This window comes from Balaenoptera musculus, chromosome 12 (assembly GCF_009873245.2).
Source record: "Balaenoptera musculus isolate JJ_BM4_2016_0621 chromosome 12, mBalMus1.pri.v3, whole genome shotgun sequence".
Classification (NCBI taxonomy): domain Eukaryota; kingdom Metazoa; phylum Chordata; class Mammalia; order Artiodactyla; family Balaenopteridae; genus Balaenoptera; species Balaenoptera musculus.
The window spans coordinates 43,991,298-44,013,402 of record NC_045796.1 but is presented as its reverse complement, the minus strand read 5'-3'; the positions used below and the strand labels follow the sequence as shown (position 1 = coordinate 44,013,402).

The following is a 22,105-nucleotide window of genomic DNA, read 5'->3' as shown; positions in this document are numbered from 1 at the left end:
ATACAATTCAATAAAAAAAAAAACCCAATCGAAAAATGGGCAGAAGATCCACATGAAAAGATGCTCATCATCGCTAATTATTACAGAAATGCAAATCAAAACTACAATGAGGTACCACCTCACACCAGTCAGGATGGCCATAATTAAAAAGTCTACAAATAATAAATGATGGAGAGGGTGTGGAGAAAAGGGAACCCTCTTACACTGTTGGTGGGAATGTAAATTGGTGCAGTCACTATGGAAAACAGTATGGACAGTATGGAGGTCCCTCAAAAAACTAAAAATAGAGTTGCCATATGATCCAGCAGTCCCATTCCTGGGCATATATCCAGACAAAGCTATAATTTGAAAAGATACTTGCACCCCTATGTTCATAGCAGCACTATTTACAATAGCCAAGACACGGAAACAACCTAAATGTCCATCGACAGATAAATGGATAAAGAAGATGTGGTATATATATACAATGGAATACTACTTAGCCATAAAAAAGAATGAAATCATGCCATTTTACAGCAACATGGGTGGATCTAGAGATTATCATACTAAGTCAGACAGAGAAAGACAAATATCATATAATATCACTTATATGTGGAATCTAAAAAAAGTGATCCAAATGAACATATCTACGAAACAGAAACAGACTCACAGACACAGAGAACAGACCTGGGGTTGACAAGGGGGAAGGGGGGTGGGGGAGGGAAGAATTGGGAGTTTGGGATTAGCAGATGCAAACTATCATGTATAGGATGGATAAACAACAAGGTCCTACTGTATAGCATAGGGAACTATATTCAATATCCTGTGATAAACCATAATGGAAAAGGATCTGAAAAATAATATATATATAGGTATAACTGAATCACTTTGCTGTACAGCAGAAATTAACACAACATTGTAAATAAACTATACTTAAATAAAAAAATTTTTAAATCCCTATTACTATATTTTTATTCCCTAACACTCTCAGACTGCCTATAACTGCTTTTCCACTGTTACCTGAGCTACATTCTTCATTTACCCTTTCCCACAGCTCCAGGTTTGGGTCAGCACTATCTAAAACCACCATTTATCAACCACGCTATCAGAGTTTACTGATCATTGATTGTTCCTCTTTCATCCACTGTCAAGTTACTGTTTACTTCTCCGATTATCAGACCTTACAGATCAAACAGACTCCCCCTCATCGGCCTCTGTCATTTATTATATTTCTTCCACATTAGTTCTAAAAGGGGCCCAAAACAATTGCATTCTGAATACCATTTAACATTAATTATCTTTTCTTTGCATGTATATTTAAAAGTATAAAAATATTTTAAATGATCGCATTAGAATTTTTATAGTCTTCTAAATGAACAAGTCAGAAAAGTATAGTGAAACAATTACACAAAAAGGCATGTCACAACCATTGTTAGAAATATAATTTGTTTGGTCCTTGGTTGCAACTCGCTCAAATCTCATTTGGTTTTTGTGGTCATGATGAGCAGGAGTGAGGGTGAAAAGATTTCTATAGTGGACATTTGTCACTACAAATGGGGGACTGTCCATATTTGAACCCCTTTCCTTTGTTTAGGGAATTTCCTCCCTTATGTGACTGGAATATCGGAAATAGTGTCCTCCTCCCGTAATGAACTGAAAACATAAGATAATCACTTGCCCAGCTCTGTGACAGCTAGAGCACTGGTATATGACCTAGGTTCACCTGACCAAAATCATCCACCTAAAATTTTTAACGTGGAGATAGTGAGGCAGGGATTGAAAGAATTCTTGTTGGTAGGGAGTAGAGATGGGGTGGGGGTAGCTGCATCCTTTTTCAGTAGCCAACAGTGCCGACAACGGTATCCAATTTCCAGTTCTATGGTGGAGGCCAGAGCATCCATGTTGTGCAGTGACAGTCACTGACGTGTGTGATTCTGGCGATACAGCCTTCCTTTATTCTTGTCCATTTCCAAATCTGGTTCTCCAGGTTCTCCTACAATTCTGTGTGCTACCCAATTTTCTTTCAATTATTCCTTTTCTTCTTAAGTCGGCCAGAAATTTGTTTCCATTGCTTGCAACTAATAACCCAAACCCAAACTGATACAACCATCTTTTTTTTTTTTTGCCACACCGCACGGCTTCCAGGATCTTAGTTCCCCAGCCAGGGATGGAACCCGTGCCCCCCGCAGTGGAAGCGCAGAGTCCTAACCACTGGACCATCAGGGAATTCCCACAACCATCATTTACTGAGACCCTATTTTTGCCTGTGGACTTGACATGTCTTAGTACATTTCCTCTCTTTCTTCTGTAAAATTGAAATTACTTCCCCCATTTAATCTTCATTCTACAGAAGAAAACACTGAGGTGTAGAGAGGTTAAGTAGTAGAAAATTTTATTTTTTCTTTTACTTTAAACTTATGCTGTTTTAGCAAAGAAGAAGCAAACAAGTTTAAAAAATCATATTCACCATTTTTTTATTCTTTAAAATTTCTTTTATTTTGCCTCAGAAAGAGATTTTAATAAATTAAAGTCTTCCATTTAGCTCTTGGTTGATCAGTTTTATAATAAGAATCGCAAGCCAATCTAAAGTCAGGGAGAACTTGGGTTAGTCAGTTTCTTCTCTGGAATTCAGTTGCCCTTTGCTTTTAATACACCAAGGAAGGCCAATATCTATTGCATAGAAGCACACATTTGTGTTTATTGCAGGGATTCTTAACAATGACACTACTGACATTTTGGACCGCATGATTCTTTGTTGTGCGGGCCGTCCTGTGTGTTGTAGGGTGTTCAGTAGCATCCTGGCCATTACCTTCTAGATGTCAGTAGCACTGCCTACCAACCCACCGCCATCCTTTTATTGTCATCAAAAATGTTTCCAGACGTTGCCAAATTGCCCCTGGTTAAGAACCACTGGGTTACAGGAGGGAAGAAAGGATTATAACTACTGGGTTATAGGAGGGAAGAAACCTGACAAAACTATTCACATCGTAAAGGAGTAATATATTAGAGATAATGCCAAAATTGCAGGAAATCTATAGAAATACCATGGAAAAGAAGAAAAATATATTATACAGTATAATTTCAAGCATTAATCAAAGACAAGGGAATCCCATGGCTACCAACAGAGGACAGAAAGTGAAATTCATCGCTATGCTGCATAACAGAAAAATTAGCTGTCATTAATGGTAGATGAAAGGATAGGATTTTATAGGCATTTCATTTCAAGTAACTAAATATGAACTTACCTTCTTAGCAACACAGAAAATAAGTGTTCAATGAGTATTTCTCTTTGCCGTTACAAAGCCTAGGTAGAGAAAAAAATTGTTTGATTTGGAGACAGGACTAAAGTTTTTTTTTCCCGTCCTTGCTCCTTTTTCCAAATTTTCTTTTATTGAGCATTACTTTGTTATTTGAAAATTCTAAAAACTAAAAAATAATTCTATTAATGGACAAAAGAAATAAATAATAAAGCTTCTTGAAAATCAGAATATTGACAGAAAAGAAATCTCTTATCACTTCTTGTCTCTGATAGTAAAAGAAAACAGAAGGCAAACAATCAGAAAAGAGGAGTAGACAAGTCTTTTGGGAAAAGCACACAAAAGTCCTTACTCTGGACATAGAATGAATTGATTCTTAAAGTAAAGAAACTTTTGCCTTCAAAATGAATATTGTAGCAAAGAGAGGTAAGGTTGAAGAGGAGATCTGAGAAGCTTTTCAATATTAGAAAGGGTTTCTCTAGAGCAATCTGCTGAGGCCAACCAGCATGGGGAAATTTAGGTCTTCCATTTAGGGGGAAAGAGCTTCTCTATATAATCTTTTGCTTAAACTGCTTTTAAATTCCTTCAGCAGGGATGATCACAGCAAGACAAAAAGCCACAACAAAGGGGCACCCAGGACAAGGGAAACCTTCCCTCGCTGGTAGGAACTCACAGCCAAGTTCCTCTGAAGAAACTAGAATCCTTTTCTTCCATTATTACAAATAAATAAAGATAATAGACCTAGTTTTATGTTTTATTCTCATTTGAGTCAACAATATTTTTGAATGACAAAATATTTTCTATATATGATATTTGAGTGATCAAGTGACAGATGAATTGAACAAGTTATCTGTGGCTCTAAATATCTCTCCATTGTACCCCCATTGTTTCACTAGCAATAAAATGTTACTGAAACAACAATAATAAATAGAAAACCTGCCTATTTTCCCATACTAGTTAATGTGAGAAGAAAACACCTGCCCGTTGCAGTTCCACAAAAATGGTTTTAATATAGGGTCACAGAAAATTCAAAGGTTTTATAGCCCACTATAAAACAGCCCTTTGTCTTTTCCCACTAATTCCCTAGTGTCACATTTAACAAAACAAGGAAACTACAGATAATAGAGGTGTTTGCAGATTAGCCTTCCAAGCCATAAATAACATAGGGTTTTGCTCACCTACAAATATTAAGGCAGCTTATCAATGTTTAAGCGCCTTCCTCTTTGTAATGGTTGCTAACATTTTAACCCAGGCAAATTGAGAATTTTTTCTTTCCTGTCTTCTTACATTGACAGAGTACACATTCATAAGATTCTATAATCAGATTTCTCGGTATAAAGAGTGAGACATCACCTAAACACTCGCCTGCGACCTGAAAGGCCCTGTTTTGGAAGATGTGTCTGCTTTATGCTTTCTTTGTTTTGCTCTCTCTTAGCTATGGTTTCGATCCTAACTGTCCTGGAAGATGCAGCTGTGATTCAGAGCAGTCGGTGCAATGCTACAGGCTAACGGAGGTGCCGTCAGGTATTCCTTCCACCACCAAGAAGCTCTACGTCAGTCATAGCAAAATTCAGCACCTTCAGGTAATTACTCATTCTACACTCAAGTTACTGCAATTTTATTTTGTGAGATAGGGTGAGGGGCAAGTGTGGGCTTGTTAAACTTGATTTAAATAATCAAAACGTAAAGTGATGGTTATGAAGTCGGGTAGTTGCACTAGCTACCTGTTTGCTCTGTATACTGAGATGGGTATATGCCTCTGGATATTTCTTTTTAGGAAAGTAGCCCCCCCAAAAATCAGAGTCTATAATTAATTTTTTATTTTTGAACATTCTAATTATGCTGTTGCAGAGTAAAAGTAAAGAAATTACTCTTTCTTAACAAAAAGAGTTTGAGATCATATGGCCCCTTTGTCTCCCCATATTATAAAGAAGTCCTTTTAGGGGAAAAGTAGTTTTGTATGTGCCATAGAAGGCAGATGATACTTAGAACATTATAAGACTATCAAGGTGAATGCAGCATATGAGAATTATTCATACAAATCCTACAAACTAGCCAGGCATCAGTGTCTTTGTGGAAACCTATACAGAAGAAATACGTGTTTTTGTTTTGCCACATTACTGCAATTCTCATTCTACGTGCTTTTAATTATGATGTCTATTTTCATGCTTACCTATTCAGAGGGCACTGAAAAGAGTGCTATAGATTTGTCTGACTTGTATAACACAAAGAAACTTTTAAAAAATTTTTACTTATTTATTTTTGGCTGCGTTGGGTCTTCGTTGCTGCGCGCAGGCTTTCTGTAGTTGCAGCGAGCGGGGGTCGCTCTTTGTTGCGGTGCGTGGGCTTCTCATTGCGGTGGCTTCTTTTGTTGCGGAGCACAGGCTCTAGGCACGCGGGATTCAGTAGTTGTGGCGCATGGGCTTAGTTGCTCCATGGCATGTGGGATCCTCCAGGACCAGGGTTCAAACCCGTATCCCCTGCATTGGCAGGCGGATTCTTAACCACTGCGCCACCAGGGAAGGCTGAAACTTTTGTTTTTGACCTTTGGTATTTTGAAAGGCATCAAGAGACTAGAGTTCTCATTCTAGTTTTCTCACTAACTAGAGATAGAAGAACTACCTTAGACAAGCAGTTAAAAAAATCTGCAGACCTCATTTGTTACCTTTATGACGTGAGAAGGCTGGATTAGATTGGGGATCCCAGGAACTTTCTAGATGGAAAATTCTATGACTCTGAGTTTGCCTTTACTGGTCACTGCTTCTTCCTCATTGACCCAAATCTTAAGATAAGGAAATGCCTGTCTGTGATCCAGGTGCAGAGAGTCAGCAGGTGAATGTACTTTTCCTTCAAACAGAGACACTCCCCCCTCCCTTTTTATTTGGTTAAGAAATGTTAATGTAGGTGCACATAAACACAGGGAGTTTAAAATATGTGGCACGGTATTTATTTCGAGGCTCAATAAGCACAATTGCCTGGTCATCGTCTGTTTACTTTCCTCTTCTAATCCAGTAGTGCCTAATGCCAGAGAGCAGGTCTGACCCTGTCAGGTCTCAGCATTCAAGCAAGACACCTGGTTAAAGGGCAAGATGCTTAAATATTTGTCCTGAGGACTTGAGATACCGAGAGCTGGAGTGTCAACTAAGCCTGGTAATGATCCCACACTGCTGCTTTGCAGCCAATAAGATGAAATTATGCCTGTCATCAAATTCACTTATTGGATGAGTTCATTTGTCATTGGTTTAAGTTCACTGAACAGCAATACTGCCACTTCCCTGACTTTAACCCAGTTAATTATCTCTAGGAAGCACAGTTCCCAGCAGAAAGGTTGATGAAAGAGAGGATTGTTTTGTGAAGGAAGTAGAAAGCTCTGAGCAATAATCCTTCTCTCTTCTCTTTTAAAAATCCTTAGGCTTTAAATGACCATAGTTTACTTGCATTTGGTGAATGCAATGTATATTCTGTTTATTTGCTTTGAACTACAGAATTGGGTGCCTATATTTAAAGTAAAAAGTCTTAAAATGGATCTTCAGATTAATAGCAATAGAAATTATATATATATACACACACATATATGTGCATATATATACACATACATATCACATATATGTGTATACACACCACAATTTTAAATGTTTCAGTTACTTGTTCATATAATTCAACTGTCTTTGGGTCTGTGAATGCTGTGTTTGAGACTGGGGATAAAAGATGAAAAATTCAGTTCTAGGAGTTCCCTGGTGGCCTAGTGGTTAGGATTCTGGGCTTTCACTGCCATGGCCCAGGTTCAATCCCTGGTCAGGGAATTAAGATCCTGCAAGCCATGCAGCACAGCTGGAAAAAAAAGTAAAAATTCACCGTTCCTGCCCTCAAGAGGGACTTTATTTATCCATTTATCTGTAAAAAGCCCTACTTCTTTGAGGTGCATGCCATCAGACTGTAACACTCTGTTCCTCTGTGTATCTTATACTGTGACCCTGGTCCCTTCCATCCTGGCTCCTACTCTTCCTCTCCATCCTAAGTCCTGCATCTTTTGGTGTGCCTTCAGTGTCCAATATCCTAGTCCCATTCCTTGAACTCATAAAAAAGTATCTAGCTACATTTCCACTTCACCACAGCCGTCTACTCTCTTGCTTATATCATAATCCACGTTATATCTGAAACTTCTGCACTCAAAAATCTTGAATTCCCATACCCACTCTCTGGTCATCATGTCCTTTCCCTTCAGCTGCCATACTCTACACTTATGTTTCCACTTCATGGAGACTTCTAATCCTAGATCTACCCACTTTCTCTCAGATAATCAGTTCATTTCTTATCTATCTTATTTCCCTACCCCTTCCCTCTTTGCATCCTACAATTAATTATCTCAACACCTATTCAGCAAAGCCTCAGTCTTACGTTAGGGTGATCATTTTTCTTTGTTTCTCCTATATCTGGACAGCTGGGTGCTGTTGGAGAGGATTACACCTGGTGTCATATCCAAGATAGCTTTTACCAAACCCGAGGTCATGAAAATGTATGCCTATATTTTCTTCTAAGAGTTTTATAGTTTTAGCTCTAACGTTTAGAGGACAAATAGAAATGTCTTTATGGTGGCAGTCAATTAAAATAATTGCACTTTACATCTTTTGTGGAGAGAAGAAGCTACTTCAAATTCCTCTTGGGTAAGAAATATATAGTTTATCAACAAGTGGGGGGGGATTATAGATTCTTTTTATATTCTCTCCATACTTTCCAGAATCTTTAAATTGTTTACAGAGAACAAGTGTTGCTTTGATCATCAGAAAAAAAATTCCAACATAGTTTACAAACTCCTTGCTGGCTTGGTTCACACATGTCTGAGGCAGTCACTTTGAGGGTGTGTGAGTTTCCTGTGTGCATTGGACCTATAAGGTGACTAAGAAAGGCAGGTAACCTCCTAATGCTTGAAGTAGGGCCTGCCCAGCATTAAAACCTGAAACAAGGGCTTCCCTGGTGGCGCAGCGGTTGAGAATCTGCCTGCCGCTGCAGAGGACACAGGTTCGAGCCCTGGTCTGGGAAGATCCCACATGCCGTGGAGCAACTAGGCCCGTGAGCCACAACTACTGAGCCTGCGCATCTGGAGCCTGTGCTCCACAACAAGAGAGGCCGCAATAGTGAGAGGCCCGTGCATCGCGATGAAGAGTGGCCCCCGCTTGCCGCAACTAGAGAAAGCCCTTGCATAGAAACGAAGACCCAACACAGCCAAAAATAAATAAATAAATTAATTAATTAAAAAAAAAAAAACAAAAAACCCTGAAACAAAGCCTTTTCATGAGGAAACCAGCAGAAGTTGCCCCTCTATTTCATTTTACTTGGTTTGCTTTTTTTTTTTTTCTTTTTTAACTTTTCTTTTTATATAGTAACTTTTATCTACATAAATATTAGGCTCACTAAACTGTACAACTCTGATGGCAGGAATTTTACTTAGCTAAGCTTCCTAAGCCTAATTGTTAACACCAAGCCATACTTGCCTTGCTTTTTAAGCAATGTTGAAAAACTGCCAGCAGCCCCAAGTTTAGCTGCAGGGCAAAAGCATCTCTTTCCACATCTCTTGAGCACAACCCTGCTTAGGCCATGGAAATGGAAAAACAGGTCTGGCAGAATTTTTTTCCCTTTGTCAGCTCTGCAAACTCAACTGATAAGTTGAAAATCATTGGGTGTCTTCCTCACTGTTTGTGGCACCAGAACTCTATACTCTTCAGCTAAATGCATGTTATAAACACTAAGGTTAAAAATATATGGAGGCTTCCCTGGTGGCGCAGTGGTTGAGAGTCTGCCTGCCAATCTAGGGGACACGGGTTCGAGCGCTGGTCTGGGAAGATCCCACATGCCGCGGAGCAACTGGGCCCGTGAGCCACAATTGCTGAGCCTGTGCGTCTGGAGCTTGTGCTCCGCAACGAAAGAGGTCGCGATAGTGAGAGGCCCGCGCACCGCGATGAAGAGTGGCCCCCGCTTGCCACAACTAGAGAAGGCCCTCACACAGAAACGAAGACCCAACACAGCCATAAAAAAAAAAATATATATATATATATATATATATATATATATATATGTGTGTGTGTGTTGGGGTAAGGTAAACCTGGGTTGGAAGCCCAACTTTTCCACTTACTAGCAAGACATACTTGGACATTTTGTTTTGCCTTCTTGAGTTTACCTCATTGAAAAGGGAATAATCATGCTTACACATAGATCTTTGTAAAGATAAGCATAGTAAATACTTAGAAAATGGTGGCCATTTTAACTAATAATAATCAAAAGTAATCTGCATTGACCTGATAAAGAGCAAAGATTCTCTATGTTTAATAATAGGAAACAACTATTCACTGGATTCAGTTAAGAAAATGACCTATATTTACTATTTAGCTAGTCTATATACTTTACAAATAGAAATGAAGACAAATTGAAGCTCTGACACCACTCTTTGTCTAGTCCCCATAGAAATTGCCCATTCAGATCCATGTCATCTCCGAGACTTGCTACATAGTCAGCAATCTTTTAGTGTCTGTGGTCACTCAGATAGAAGTAGAAGCATTTGCAACACCAAGGTCTTTTTGGGGGGAGATCAACAGTCCCAAAGGTGAAAAGCTATGTGTAGGGTCAATTATGACTTTACATGAAAGAAAGCCTAGAAAAAGGTACTTCAGAATGAAGAATAGATTAAACAACACTGAATCTTGGACAGGTCATTTAATTTTTTTTTTGGCCTCATCCCTTGTATGGAAGATTTGGACTAGATAATCTCTAAAATTTCTGCTTTTCTAAAACTCTATGATCTGTGTCCAGATCTTGAGTCTTTTTTGAAAAACATTAATTATAGACCACAGGCAATGGAAAATGTATTAGAAAATGATGAGTTGAGGAAGAAAGGGCTTTGGAGTCCAATGGACTTTGTTGAAATTCTCAACTCTTTCAAGTTTGACGACACCAAACTTTCAGGGTTATTAGGAGAATTAATGATAACACATAAAAAAGTACTTGGAACTTGTAGATGCTCAACAAATGCAAAAAAAAAAAAAGCTATTGATCTTGGGTTTAAGACTAATTAATATTATGACATAGTATGAGTGTGTTTCATGTTTGGTAATTGCAATCATTGTTGCTTTTGTTGTGGTCATCCATGTACAATGCTTGGTGTCAGTCTATTTATGTCTTGTAAAAATAAAATACAGTGTGTGTGTGTGTGAATAAAAAAAAAAAAAAAAAAAAAAAAAAAAAAAAAAGACTAATTAATAAAGCTGATTAATCATTAAGAAAATATCAAATGTTAGTAGCAATATATAAGCCAAGGCAGCTATCAAAACTATTATGATTAAAAACATCTGTTTATGCAGTTTTTAACATGAGATTCTTCTACTAGAGTATCATATTAGGAGATACTTTAAAATATACCATAATTCACATCACATGTCTTCCCATAATATAAATACCTGTAACAAATATGTGATGCAAAATTAACCCACTTTTAAGGTATTAATCATGTATTGATGTTACAAAAGAGCTCAACTTCACAATTAAATCAAACATTTAGAAACTGTAGATAGTAAGACATAAAAGTGTGCACTGAAAATTCCAGCTTAATTGAATTCTAAAGCAGGTTGAAAGTTTTGTGAAGATTTATCAAGCTCAGGAAAATCTGGAACAATTCCTCTTTTTGCCTAAACATGATTTTACTCTGAGAACCAAATACCAAATTACATCATCCTAGAAAAGAGGTGGATGTCCACCTAGGAGGAGTTTGGAGGATATGTGGAGAGATAGGGGTGCTTGAACTTGCAAACCATGGAGAAAGTACAGCAGATTTGGTCATTTCTAAAATCTAGGAGAGGAATAGCATTAGGTCTGGGATATATGCATGAATGGACTCCTTGCTCTACAGAGATGGAGACACATGTATCCTGTTTGTTTCTTCATGAACCTTTTTCATCAGTGAAGCGTAAACTGGCCGGTAGGAACAACGAGGTTAGTTTTCCCAACTATTATACAGTTGAAAATGTTTTTCTGATAGGCCCATTCTACTGATAGCAGTATCTAGGACATTAAATTTTTTTTACTTTTAATGCTTAAATTGTTAAAAAGGTAATTTATAATTTTAAAAAATCTAAACATTGCAAAATGTAGATAGATAATGAAAATTCCTTATAGTTTTATCCCCTAGAGTTAGAAACTCTAGTTAATAGTTTGGTGAAAGATTTCCAGATTGTTTCTTTTTTGGCTATTACAAGATGATGCAACCAAGAACATCCTATTGCATAAATCATTGTGCAATTTGTAAGTACTTCTACCTAGAAGTAAACTTGCTGGGTCAAAGAATACGCAGCAAAAGTTGGCCAACTTTATGTCTACCAATAGTGTGTGAAAGTGCTTAAAATATTTTAGACATCTTATACTGTTAGCAAGTGAATAAAAATGGTCAGGACCTGAGTTTCTATCCTTTTCCAAGAGATGTTTAAATAGATCCTGAAGGGAAATCTGAAGTATCATTAGTATTGCATGATAATGTATATGGCTTTTTTTTTCTTAAAATAATCCTAATTTACTGCTTTTCTTCCCCATTCCCCATCCCTGCTTTTTTTGTAGCTGTCTAACTTCACCCAAATGTCAGCTCTAGAAGATTTTATTCTGCTGGCCAGTGGAACAGAGTCAGTAGAAAATGACACTTTCAAGACTCTGAGTACTTTGAAGACCTTGGAACTCTGGAAAAATAAGTTAAGACGGGTCCCCAGTGCTCTCCCAGCCAGTCTTGAAGTGTTAAAACTAAATGATAATTCAATATATGTCCTTCACGGATCTGATTTTGAAGGACTGAAGAAATTAAAAATCCTTGAACTGAAAAACAATCTGATCTCTTCTCTCTCTCCCAGCATGCTTTCCTCTCTTGTCAGTTTGCAAAGCTTGGTGTTGGACAGCAACAATATCGAGTCTGTGAATGGACCACTGGCACTTCCCCATCTGAAACATCTGAGCATGGAGAATAATAAGCTACATCTCATACCAGCTAGCTTCTTCACTTCTCTTCAGTCTTTGCAGTTTCTCAGTTTCAGTAGTAACTTTCTGACTAAAATTCCTATTAACCTGCCCAAATCCTTGCTCTCATTAAAAATGGAGAGAAACCGGCTCAAAGTGGTAAGGTTTCGAGATATGAAACATTTGGAGAATCTTTCCCATCTTTACCTGTCAGAAAACTCACTCTCTTCCATCGATGGGGCACAGCTCCTTGCCAATTTAACTACCCTTGAGCTGTCCCAAAACCAGCTTCAAACGTTGCCCCTCAGACTACCAGCAAGGCTACAAAAGCTTGATATCAGCAACAATCTGATTCAGAAAGTTACAGCACAAGACTTCCAGGACCTCCGAGATTTGAAACATTTGTTTCTGGACAATAACATTGTCAGCTTGTTTGAAGCTGGAGCCCTGCAGAGGTGTTCCCAGCTCTCCAACCTGGCCCTGGAGCAGAACCTTCTCTTGTCTATACCTCTACGGTAAGTGAACGTTATCATTTACAGTAACTACTAAAAAAGTTTTCCAAAAACTGGGACAACTAAGTACATTATACAAGCAAGAAAAGTCATCCAAGCAAACATAAAGTATCTGATCAAGGCTATCCAAGGGTTCAGGGGTGGAAGATTTAAACAGGGGTTTGGAATCTCCAGCCCTCAAGCTGACCCCTGCACTAACTTAACTTATCTTGCCTGTAGGACAAGACACCAACAGGGGACATCTGTATTTGAAAATATGCAATGCCACTTTGGGGACGTATGGTAACAAACATCATAGGGGGATGTTACTTGTAAAACTGTGTTCTGGTTTCTAAGTATATGGCCTGGATCTAGCAACAGGCCGACTAGGCATGTGCTTAACCACTAGCAAAGCAAGGACACCAGGAAAAAATGAGGTGGGGTGGGGAGGGGGGGGTAATGTAGTAAGACATTTATATTTTTAAAAAGCATTGAAGTAGTATTTATGGGAAAAAAATCAAAACTCGGTAATCTAACATTGTTTTTATTTTGAATTATGTATTGGGAGCCTCATGTTCTTCTCAGTGCTGTGATTTTTAAAGGGCTTAAGGGATGCTGCTTATTTCTCTGGGTGTCTGTCTGTGAGTGTGTGAGACAATTTGTGTCCGTCTTACTTTCTGTTTTTGGTTGTTTCTTCTGTTCTCTTTCTCTCTCACACAAACACACACACCCTCATACTCTGACAATTTCTCTTCCAAATATCCCTCTTTCTATACCCAACCCACTGTACCTGTTCCCCCTAACCAGTCATAATCTATAACTAATGTACATGCTTACATTAATTGATCCTATTTATTTAAACTTTATCACATGTTCCACATTTTAAAGTAGAATTAAAAAACAGTAGAATAAGTACTATTATTCTCCTAAAAAAGATATTATGTTGTTTATTAAATGTGTCTATCAGTGGATTCTTTTTCCTTTCAGCACTTTATAGAAAAAGAGGCTTCCTGCCCTATTATTATTATCAAACTTCTCATAATTAATGTACCAGCTTCTGGCTTCTGTAGAATCCTGTGGCGCTTGATTTACTTATTATCAGCGTTCATTATGATAATTTTTCTTATCAATGAGAAAGGAAAAAATTATCTGATATGGACAGATGTTCATTTTTTTTGCACTGTACCCAATGCAAAACATCGAAAGGTGATTTTTCGAACTGAAATCAGTATTTTAAATTATATATTGAGGATGATTTGAAAGTAATCAATTTCTCTTAATGCCTAAGCATGTGCATACAATTAATTTAATTCAACAAGTATGTTTTGAGCATTCACCACGTGCCAGGTACTTTACCAGGCACTTGGGATACATCAGTGTAATAAAAGAGATAAAACTTCTTGTTCTGTACAGCTTAAATTCTAGCAGGGAAAGAGTGACAACATAATATGTAAGTAAAGTATATAATATTTAGATAGTGTTAGGTGTTATAATTAACAACAAAAAGGGGCAGGACTACAGTGAATGAGGGTGGCTGGTTGCAATTTTCAATAAGGTAAGCATGGTAACCCTCCTGAAAAGGTAAGCTCTGAGCAAAGACTGGAAGGAGGTGAGGGATGTAGTTGTGAAGCTGTCTGGGGGAAAAAGTGTTCTAGACAGAACAGCCCTGAAGGCAAGAACATGCGGGCAGTATTTCAGGACTCTAATTCTTGTTGTTATTTAAATAACTTCTCTACTATGTTCAAGCCTTATTTTCTATTACTGCATGCTCCTCCTCCAAACAAAAAATCGTGTATAAAATAAAAACTCATCAAACAGGTTAGGGAGTGACTGTATCACATAAGGATTCTCAGCAGGCTATGACAGCCATGGGCAAAACTGTGAACTCGGTGGGCTTTTCTATTTGGGTGACCTTTAGAAAGCATTTGGTGAAGTAATCCTGCTAAGTTTAATGAGTGAAAAATAGCTTAATTATTTACTCCTGCCAGGGTATTTGTGTTTTAATAAGTGACTACAGAAAGCACAGTTTTTACCCAACAGAGTGTATAATGGAATTGCAAGCCTGAGCTAACCCTAATTTTCAAGTCTGACTTTACGATGGAATTATCTGGAGAACTTTTAAAAAGCCTCCTCATGCCTAGACCTCATTTCAAACCAATTAAATCAGACACCCTAGGGTTGTGGCCCAGGCATCGGTATTTTTTAAAAGCTCCCCAGATGAATTTAATGTGTAGCCAGGTTTGAGAACTACTGGGAAAGGACAATGGGGCAAGAAACAAGATACCAGGGGTCTTTTCCTATGAGGCTTAAATGAAACAACACAACTGTCTGCTTTGTCAAAGAACCTGGCGTGTTATGAGAGCAATGTTCCTGTAGAGAGTGATTTTTAAATTCCCCATCACGACCACCGCTTCCAAAACCCCCATTCCCCAACTTCTCTTTAAATTGGAAAGTGGGAAAGACCCAAAAAATTTTTCCAGTGGTTTTCCTCCCATAAAGAATTAAAACACAACACTATCTATTCCCTATATTTGAATTTTGAGACTTTTATTTATGAGCTTTAAACATTACACTCTTTCTTTTTATTTGAATGCTTCTTATTCATACACAAAACTACACTTTAAAATTCAGTGTTCTATAAATAAACTGTAAACACAGGCAACCTATCTGTGTTAGCTGCTAACCAAACCTAACCTAACCTGTTAGTCGCTCGTTGTGTATCCTATCACAAACTGTTTCCACAAGTCCCTTCCTCTGTCTACCATCCTGCAATCTACATTTCATCAGGAAAATAATGGTATATGGTTTTAGGTACACATGAATTAAAATATCTACCCCATTTGCCTAAATATGCTAACTGAGACAGAAACAATACCTAACATTTATTAAGTGCTTACTAAGCTCAGCAGTGAATGAATATACATGTTATTCCCTGTTACTCCTTACAACAATCCTGTGAAGGTAGGTACATTGTTTTACCTATTATTTTACAGATTAGAAATTAAGGTTAAGAGGTATCAAGAAACTTGCTGGAAGTCATATGGTCAATAAATTTTGGAGTCAGGGTTAAACACAGTCTAACCCCAGGGCCTGGGAATTTTAGGCACTGCACCCTCACCAGCCTCTGAGGTTTACTCTGCTATCAACAATACACTCCACTACTTAGAATTTAGTCTACCCAAGACCTGGGTCTTGCTTCTTGCTGCTTCTCTTTTCACCAAGCTGCAGCTCGGGGAACAAATATAAGTTACATCACCCCTTCTTTGTTCACAATTTGGATAATTCAAATCCAGAATCGCTTTCTACGATCTGATGAAGACAGTCAGCATTTTCTCTTACTCAAGTGCCATCTGCAGACAAAATGGGGGTGTGCCCCTTTTTTACTCTAAAAAGCGACACTGCTGAAAGAACAAATCGCATTTCTAGACATATGTTTGTCTTAAAATCAGGGCTACCTTTTTGTATAAATCAGACTTACAAAGATAAATTATATCAAAGCAATAAATGACTACCCAAAGGTCACAGAAGGAGGAAATTAGTGATCTCTCTTACAGTGCCATTTTGGTTATCCACAGAAACATGAAAGAACAAAAAAAGGTACTCCTAAGACAAGGTACAGATTTTGGCTGCCCAGCCCAGAACTGAATAACTGTATTTGTTTAAAAGAAAGCTTGGCTTGCTCATTTTCGTTACTAACATTTTTATGTAACTTCTGTGTACTGAGCACGTTCATCTATATAGCGGAAAATCAGAAGCTTTAAAGAGCTAAATAACTTACCTAAAGTCACATGCTGGTGAATAGAATAGCCAAAGTTAGAACTCGAGTCTTAATAAGTAGACTTGACTCTTTGGTTTACTCTGCCGTATCTTTCCTCAGCAGTGTTCCCTGTACTCTCAATAGTTACAGAGTCTCGCTTACTGCCTCACCACCTATTAACAGGCCATTTTTCCTTGAAAAAGAAGAAAGCTATGCACAAGAGATTTTCTGTATAACTTTTAGAGATGTACCTTGTATAAGCTGGTGTGTACACAAAATTACATTGTCTTAGGGATTAACTTCAAATTCAATTTAAACTGTGGATACCAGTTTGAAAATTGTTAGTGGTATTCACAGTAAACCGACTGAGAGAAATGTCTTTGCACAAGCTTTTACCAAACTGTTAAAATGTGTGAAGTGATTTTCCCTGGTAAATTAATCTGCTTTGTTAGGTAAATTTAATTCCAACAAAAAGAAAGCACTTTAAACAAATAAGACTTTAAAATACTCAAAAGCACAAGTACTTATGTATGTATATGTATTATATGGTTTAGGAGAGGAAAACAGATATAAAATACATGAACATAAATATATATAAATATAAAATGTAAGTGTCAAAGAAAAAAACAAGGGCAAAATTTATGTTAAGTGCCAATAACCTAAAAGATTAATGTTTCAGAATGAAATTCATATAAGAATAATACTATAACAAACAAAAGGTAATATTGTCATAAAATATGGTTAAATTCATTTGTTTTTTTCTCTTTGACATAGCAATCATATGACGGGGACCACCACAAAAAAATTCACTAAATACTAAAAAGAATGAAATGTACATCTAATATGTTCACACTGTATGAAGATAGCATGCAGATGGTATTTCAAGGGACTTTTTTTCCTATAAAGCTTTCTCACTTCTTGTACTTCACAAAGAGAATAGCACTTAATATAAAGTTGTTGACTAGCAGAAAGATTTTCAGTTCACAATTGTGATTATTATTTATTTTTTATCAACAGGCGTTAGCATGACACTTTTCAAATGGGTATCCACCGTTAAAATTTTTTTTTCCTGATTATAAAGAAATACCTGTACAAGTTGAAAACTTAGTGTGCTGAAAAATAAAAAAGTCACCCATAACTGTTCAACCAGAACCTATGCCTAGAGATAATTTGTTTTTATGTATTTGAGATCAGTCAATTTTGTTTTCTATTTTTTCCATTTAACATTATAGTGTGGTTTTTCTTTCCATTTCCCCTTTTCTATTTTTTCCAAGTATCACTACGGACCCAGGGATCTTAACTCATTCAGTGTGTTATGATCATTTATAGTTGCTAGTCTCTTTTGGTGCTCAAATTTCCCCAAATTTGGCTAGTGGGAGCCCCTCCAAGCTGGTTCCTATGTTCATGAGACATGATTCCATTACCTCTCTTTTTAAAAAATTGTGGTAAAATACACATAACATAAAATTTATGTTACAATTAATAATTTTTACATGTACAATTCAATATTGTTAAGTATCTTCACATTGTTGTGCAACCAGTCTCCAGAACATCTTTTTTCATCTTGCAAAACTGAAACTCTGCACCCATTAAACAACTCCTCATTTCCCTCCTTCCCTCACTCCCTGACAACCACCATTCTACTTCCTGTTTCTATGAATCTGACTACTCTAGATATCTTATGTAAGTGGAATCATACAGTAGTTATCTTTTTGTGACAGGCTTTTTCCACTTAGCATAATATCCTTATTCATGTTGTAGCATGGTCAGAATTTCCTTCCTTTCAAGGCTGAATAATATTCCATTGTATGTACTTGTATTTTGTATTTTGCTTATTCATTCATCCATCAGTGGACACTTGGATTGCTTCCACATTTTAACTACTGTGAATTCAATATGGGAGTATAACATGGGTGTATAAATATCTCTTTGAGACCTTGCTTTCAATTCTTTTGAGTATATACGCAGAAGTGCAATTGCTGGATCATATGCAAGTATAGTCTTAATTTTGGGGGGAACCACCCATACTGTGTTCCATATTGACTGTACCATTTTACACTCCTATCAACAGGGCACAAAGTTTCCAATTTCTCCACATTCTTGTTAACACTTGTTATTTTCTGGATTTTTGATAGCAACCAACATGATAGGTGTTCCACTAATCTTTGAACACTTCATTGCATTCCAATTCAGACATTCCAGCTTACCTTGCCCAGACATGGAATTAGCCATTTTTCCAAGAAGTCTTGCTTCTTTTTTTTTTTTTAAATTTTATCAAAGTATAGTTGATTTACAATGTTGTGTTAATTTCTGCTGTCCTGCAAAGTGATTCAGTTATACATATATATATGCCTTTCCATATTTTTTCCATTATAGTTTATTACAGGATATTGATTATAGTTCCCTATGCTAAACAGTAGGACCTTGTTGTTTATTGAAGCCTTGCTTCTTTTAAGTAGAGACTGGAATTCTGAAACTAAGATCTGTGTGTTCAGTGAGCTTATGCTATTGGGATCACATTGCTACTAGTGTGTAATATTGCTTTTAGGTCCTTTCAGTATACAGAGGTAGAAAATATATATTTTTTAAAATCATAAATTCACATTGGTATTTCCAATTCATATTAACATTAGAGAGAGTTTTTTCTTCTCTTATTTTATATTTGTATCTTTTTCTCTTACAGTGAAAATCTTGGTTCCTAATAAGATTAATATATTTACTTATTTTCTTTATCTTACAGTATTCATTAAAAAGTTTCAAAAGTGTATTACTAAGAGTAATATTAACAATAAATATACTGTGAGAAATTTCTTTGCAGATCCTTTTGTCTTTAGAGTCTAAGGCTTAGCTATCTCTACTAATGCTATTCAGGGTACTTTTTCTTTATTTTATATGGTTACATTACCAACATAAACATTTGATTAGTTAATTAGATTTGTTTGTTTTGGCTTGTGTTCAATTTTAGGGCTTGGTTTTGTTTTTATTTGTTTTACATAAAACGTTAACATGATTCAAAAGTTAAAACCATATGGAACCAAACACTCCCTATAAGTAACTATTTTAATTCACTTCTGGTTTATCTTTTTTTTTTTTTTTCAAAAACAAGCAAAATGTGTACATGTATTCTTATTTCCCTCTTATACAAAAACTAAGATACTACATACACTATTCCACTTCTTGTTTTTTTTCCTTTTAACAATACTTTCTAGAAATCATTTTATGGGTAATTCATAGAGACCAGCCTCTTTCTTTTTCAAGGCTGCATAGTAGTTCTTTTCTGTTGTACTGGGTTGTTTACAGTCTTTTGCTATTATAAATAATACCATAAGAAATACACATGTGCTGTTTTATGTTTGTGGATATAAAATACGGATATGTTTGTGGATATAAAATATCACACCTTCAGAGATTTTACCTAGAAATGAAATTGCTGGGTTGAAGGGTAAATGTACATGTTATTTTGTTAGGCTTTGCTAAATTCTCCACAGGAGCCGTGCCATTTTCAGCTCCCACCAAGCTATGTATGAGATTGTCTGCTTCTTCATGGCTTTGCCCACAGAATGTATTGCTAAGGATTAAGATTTTTTACCAATCTGATAGGTGAGAAATGGAATCTCTGTGTGGTTTTATTCTTCATTTCTCTATTCTGAGTATGGCTGAAGACTTAAAGCCTTTGCTTTTATGTGGATTTCCATTCATACTTTTTGCCCACTTTCAGACTTATTTTAAAACCTTTTCTTCTCAACTTGTAAGAGTCCTTTACATATTAGGGAGATTGGCTCATTGTCTGGGATATAAAGTGCAGATATTTCCCCCAGTTTATCATTTGTCTTTTGACTTTGCATATATCTTTTGCCATACACAATTTCTTTTTCTATTATTTTTAATGTAGTTGATTTAGTGATCTTTTATAGTTTCTGGATTTTTAAGCCATAGTCAGAAGAGCTTTTTTATAGAACTGGTATTTTAAAAATTATTTGAAAATATGATTTTTATGATCACATAATAGTCCATTATCTCTTAATTTCCATATTAGTGGACATTAGCCCTTTATCATTTTTTTGCTGTTATAAATATGATCAAATATGTGACAAACATATTTTTAAATAAATCTCTATTCACTTCTCCTATTATCTCCTACACTGAAAGGCATGATGTTATTTAAATTCGATACATGTTACCAAATTGTTTCCAAAATGGTACCAGTTTATACTCCCACTAGCAGAGTTTAAGTTCTTACCTCACTACACCCTCATCAGAAATAAATTTTGAAATTTAAATTCAAAATGATGCTCTAATTTCTAATTTCTCACATTGCATCATTTTTCATTACCTTTTATATTCATGAAGAACAACCCTTTTCATATTTTTATTCAATATTTTTACCTTTCCTATAAATTATTGATTCATGGCATCTGCCAACTAAAAAGTTGGAAACTTACTATTTTTCTTATCAATTTGTTACATGATCCAATTTGAAACGAAAAATTAAAGAGTTTTATGGCTAGGAACCAGAAAAATCAGAGGGCTAGAAAATAAGACCTATGAGAAAGTGTTAAAGACCTATAGATAAGACTGAGGTTTGCGCTTTTAATTAACTTTACAAAATAAAGCTTGTTTTCTAGCTTCAGAGGGAACAGAAAGGTACAGAAAAGGTGGGTGTTGCTCAATCTGAGTTGCCTAGGCAGTTATGGAATGATGGTAACAGCCTCCTCTCACATCCTGTTTCCATGCTTTTGCAGGCTCCCGGCAACCTTAGCAAGGCTGGACCTAAAAGGCAACGCCATCCAGGATATTGCTGAGAGGGAGCTCAAGGATCTGAAGCAGCTTCAGGTTCTAAACCTCAGGAACAACAAGATCTCTGCCTTAGACCTCAAAGCCTTGGAGGTGTTGCCTCGCCTCAGGCACCTGTATCTGGATGGAAATCCGTGGAATTGCACCTGCAGTCTCCTGAGAGCCAGGGAGGTCCTGAAGGCCAAGGGCACAGATGTGAGGGGAGGACAATGTGCAGCACCAGCTGAACGACAAGGGGAGAGCTGGATGTCTTCCAAGAAGATAATGAGGCAATGTGAGCATCACTTGCATCTGACCGAGAAAAGCAAAGAGACCAAAAAGAAACCAAAGCCTGAAGAGCACTCCAGCATCAGAATCAATGTGGATGATGATTATTATGATTATGAGATAGATTAAGGATGAGCTTAGTTTACAGTTTAGAAAAAGGTTTTGTTTCTTTCTTTTTTTAAAATAGACTTCATCTTTAGAGCAGTTTTAGGTTCATAGCAGAATTGAGAGGAAGGTACAGAGGTTTCCTATATACCTCCTACCCCTACACAAACATAGCCTCCCCCATTACAACATGTCCCACCAGAATGGAACATTTGTTACAGTTGATGAATCTCTATTGACAGGTCATAATCACCTAAAGTCCATAGTTTACATTAGGGTTCACTCTTGGTGTTATACATACTCTGGGTTTGGACAAATATATGATGACATGTATTTACCACTATAATATCACACAGAGTAGTTTCACTGCCCTAAAGATCCTCTGTGCTCCAGAAAAAAGGTTTTTTAATGTTCAATATCTTAAGTAGAAATATATAATACATTTAGATATACAAGATTCTTTTTATAAG

The 22,105-nt window shown here is 36.7% G+C and overlaps 1 protein-coding gene across 1 annotated transcript; it reads left to right on the top strand.

Annotated features, from left to right (window-relative positions):
* The first annotated feature begins 4,630 nt into the window (after nt 1-4,630).
* Nucleotides 4,631-21,659, top strand: LOC118904944 (nephrocan). Its single transcript, XM_036871118.1, has 3 exons — nt 4,631-4,819; nt 11,835-12,736; nt 21,212-21,659. Exons 1-3 carry the CDS (start codon nt 4,631-4,633, stop codon nt 21,657-21,659), a joined length of 1,539 nt encoding a protein of 512 aa, XP_036727013.1.
* Nucleotides 21,660-22,105: the final 446 nt, after the last annotated feature.

What these genes read in the sequence shown, in the direction of transcription:
- LOC118904944 (XM_036871118.1), top strand. Translation starts at nt 4,631, where the DNA reads ATGTGTCTGCTTTATGCTTTCTTTGTTTTGCTCTCTCTTAGCTATGGT. An exon ending in GCAAAATTCAGCACCTTCAG is followed by an intron (nt 4,820 to 11,834) that starts GTAATTACTCAT and finishes CTTTTTTTGTAG; the next exon opens with CTGTCTAACTTCACCCAAAT. An exon ending in CTCTTGTCTATACCTCTACG is followed by an intron (nt 12,737 to 21,211) that starts GTAAGTGAACGT and finishes ATGCTTTTGCAG; the next exon opens with GCTCCCGGCAACCTTAGCAA.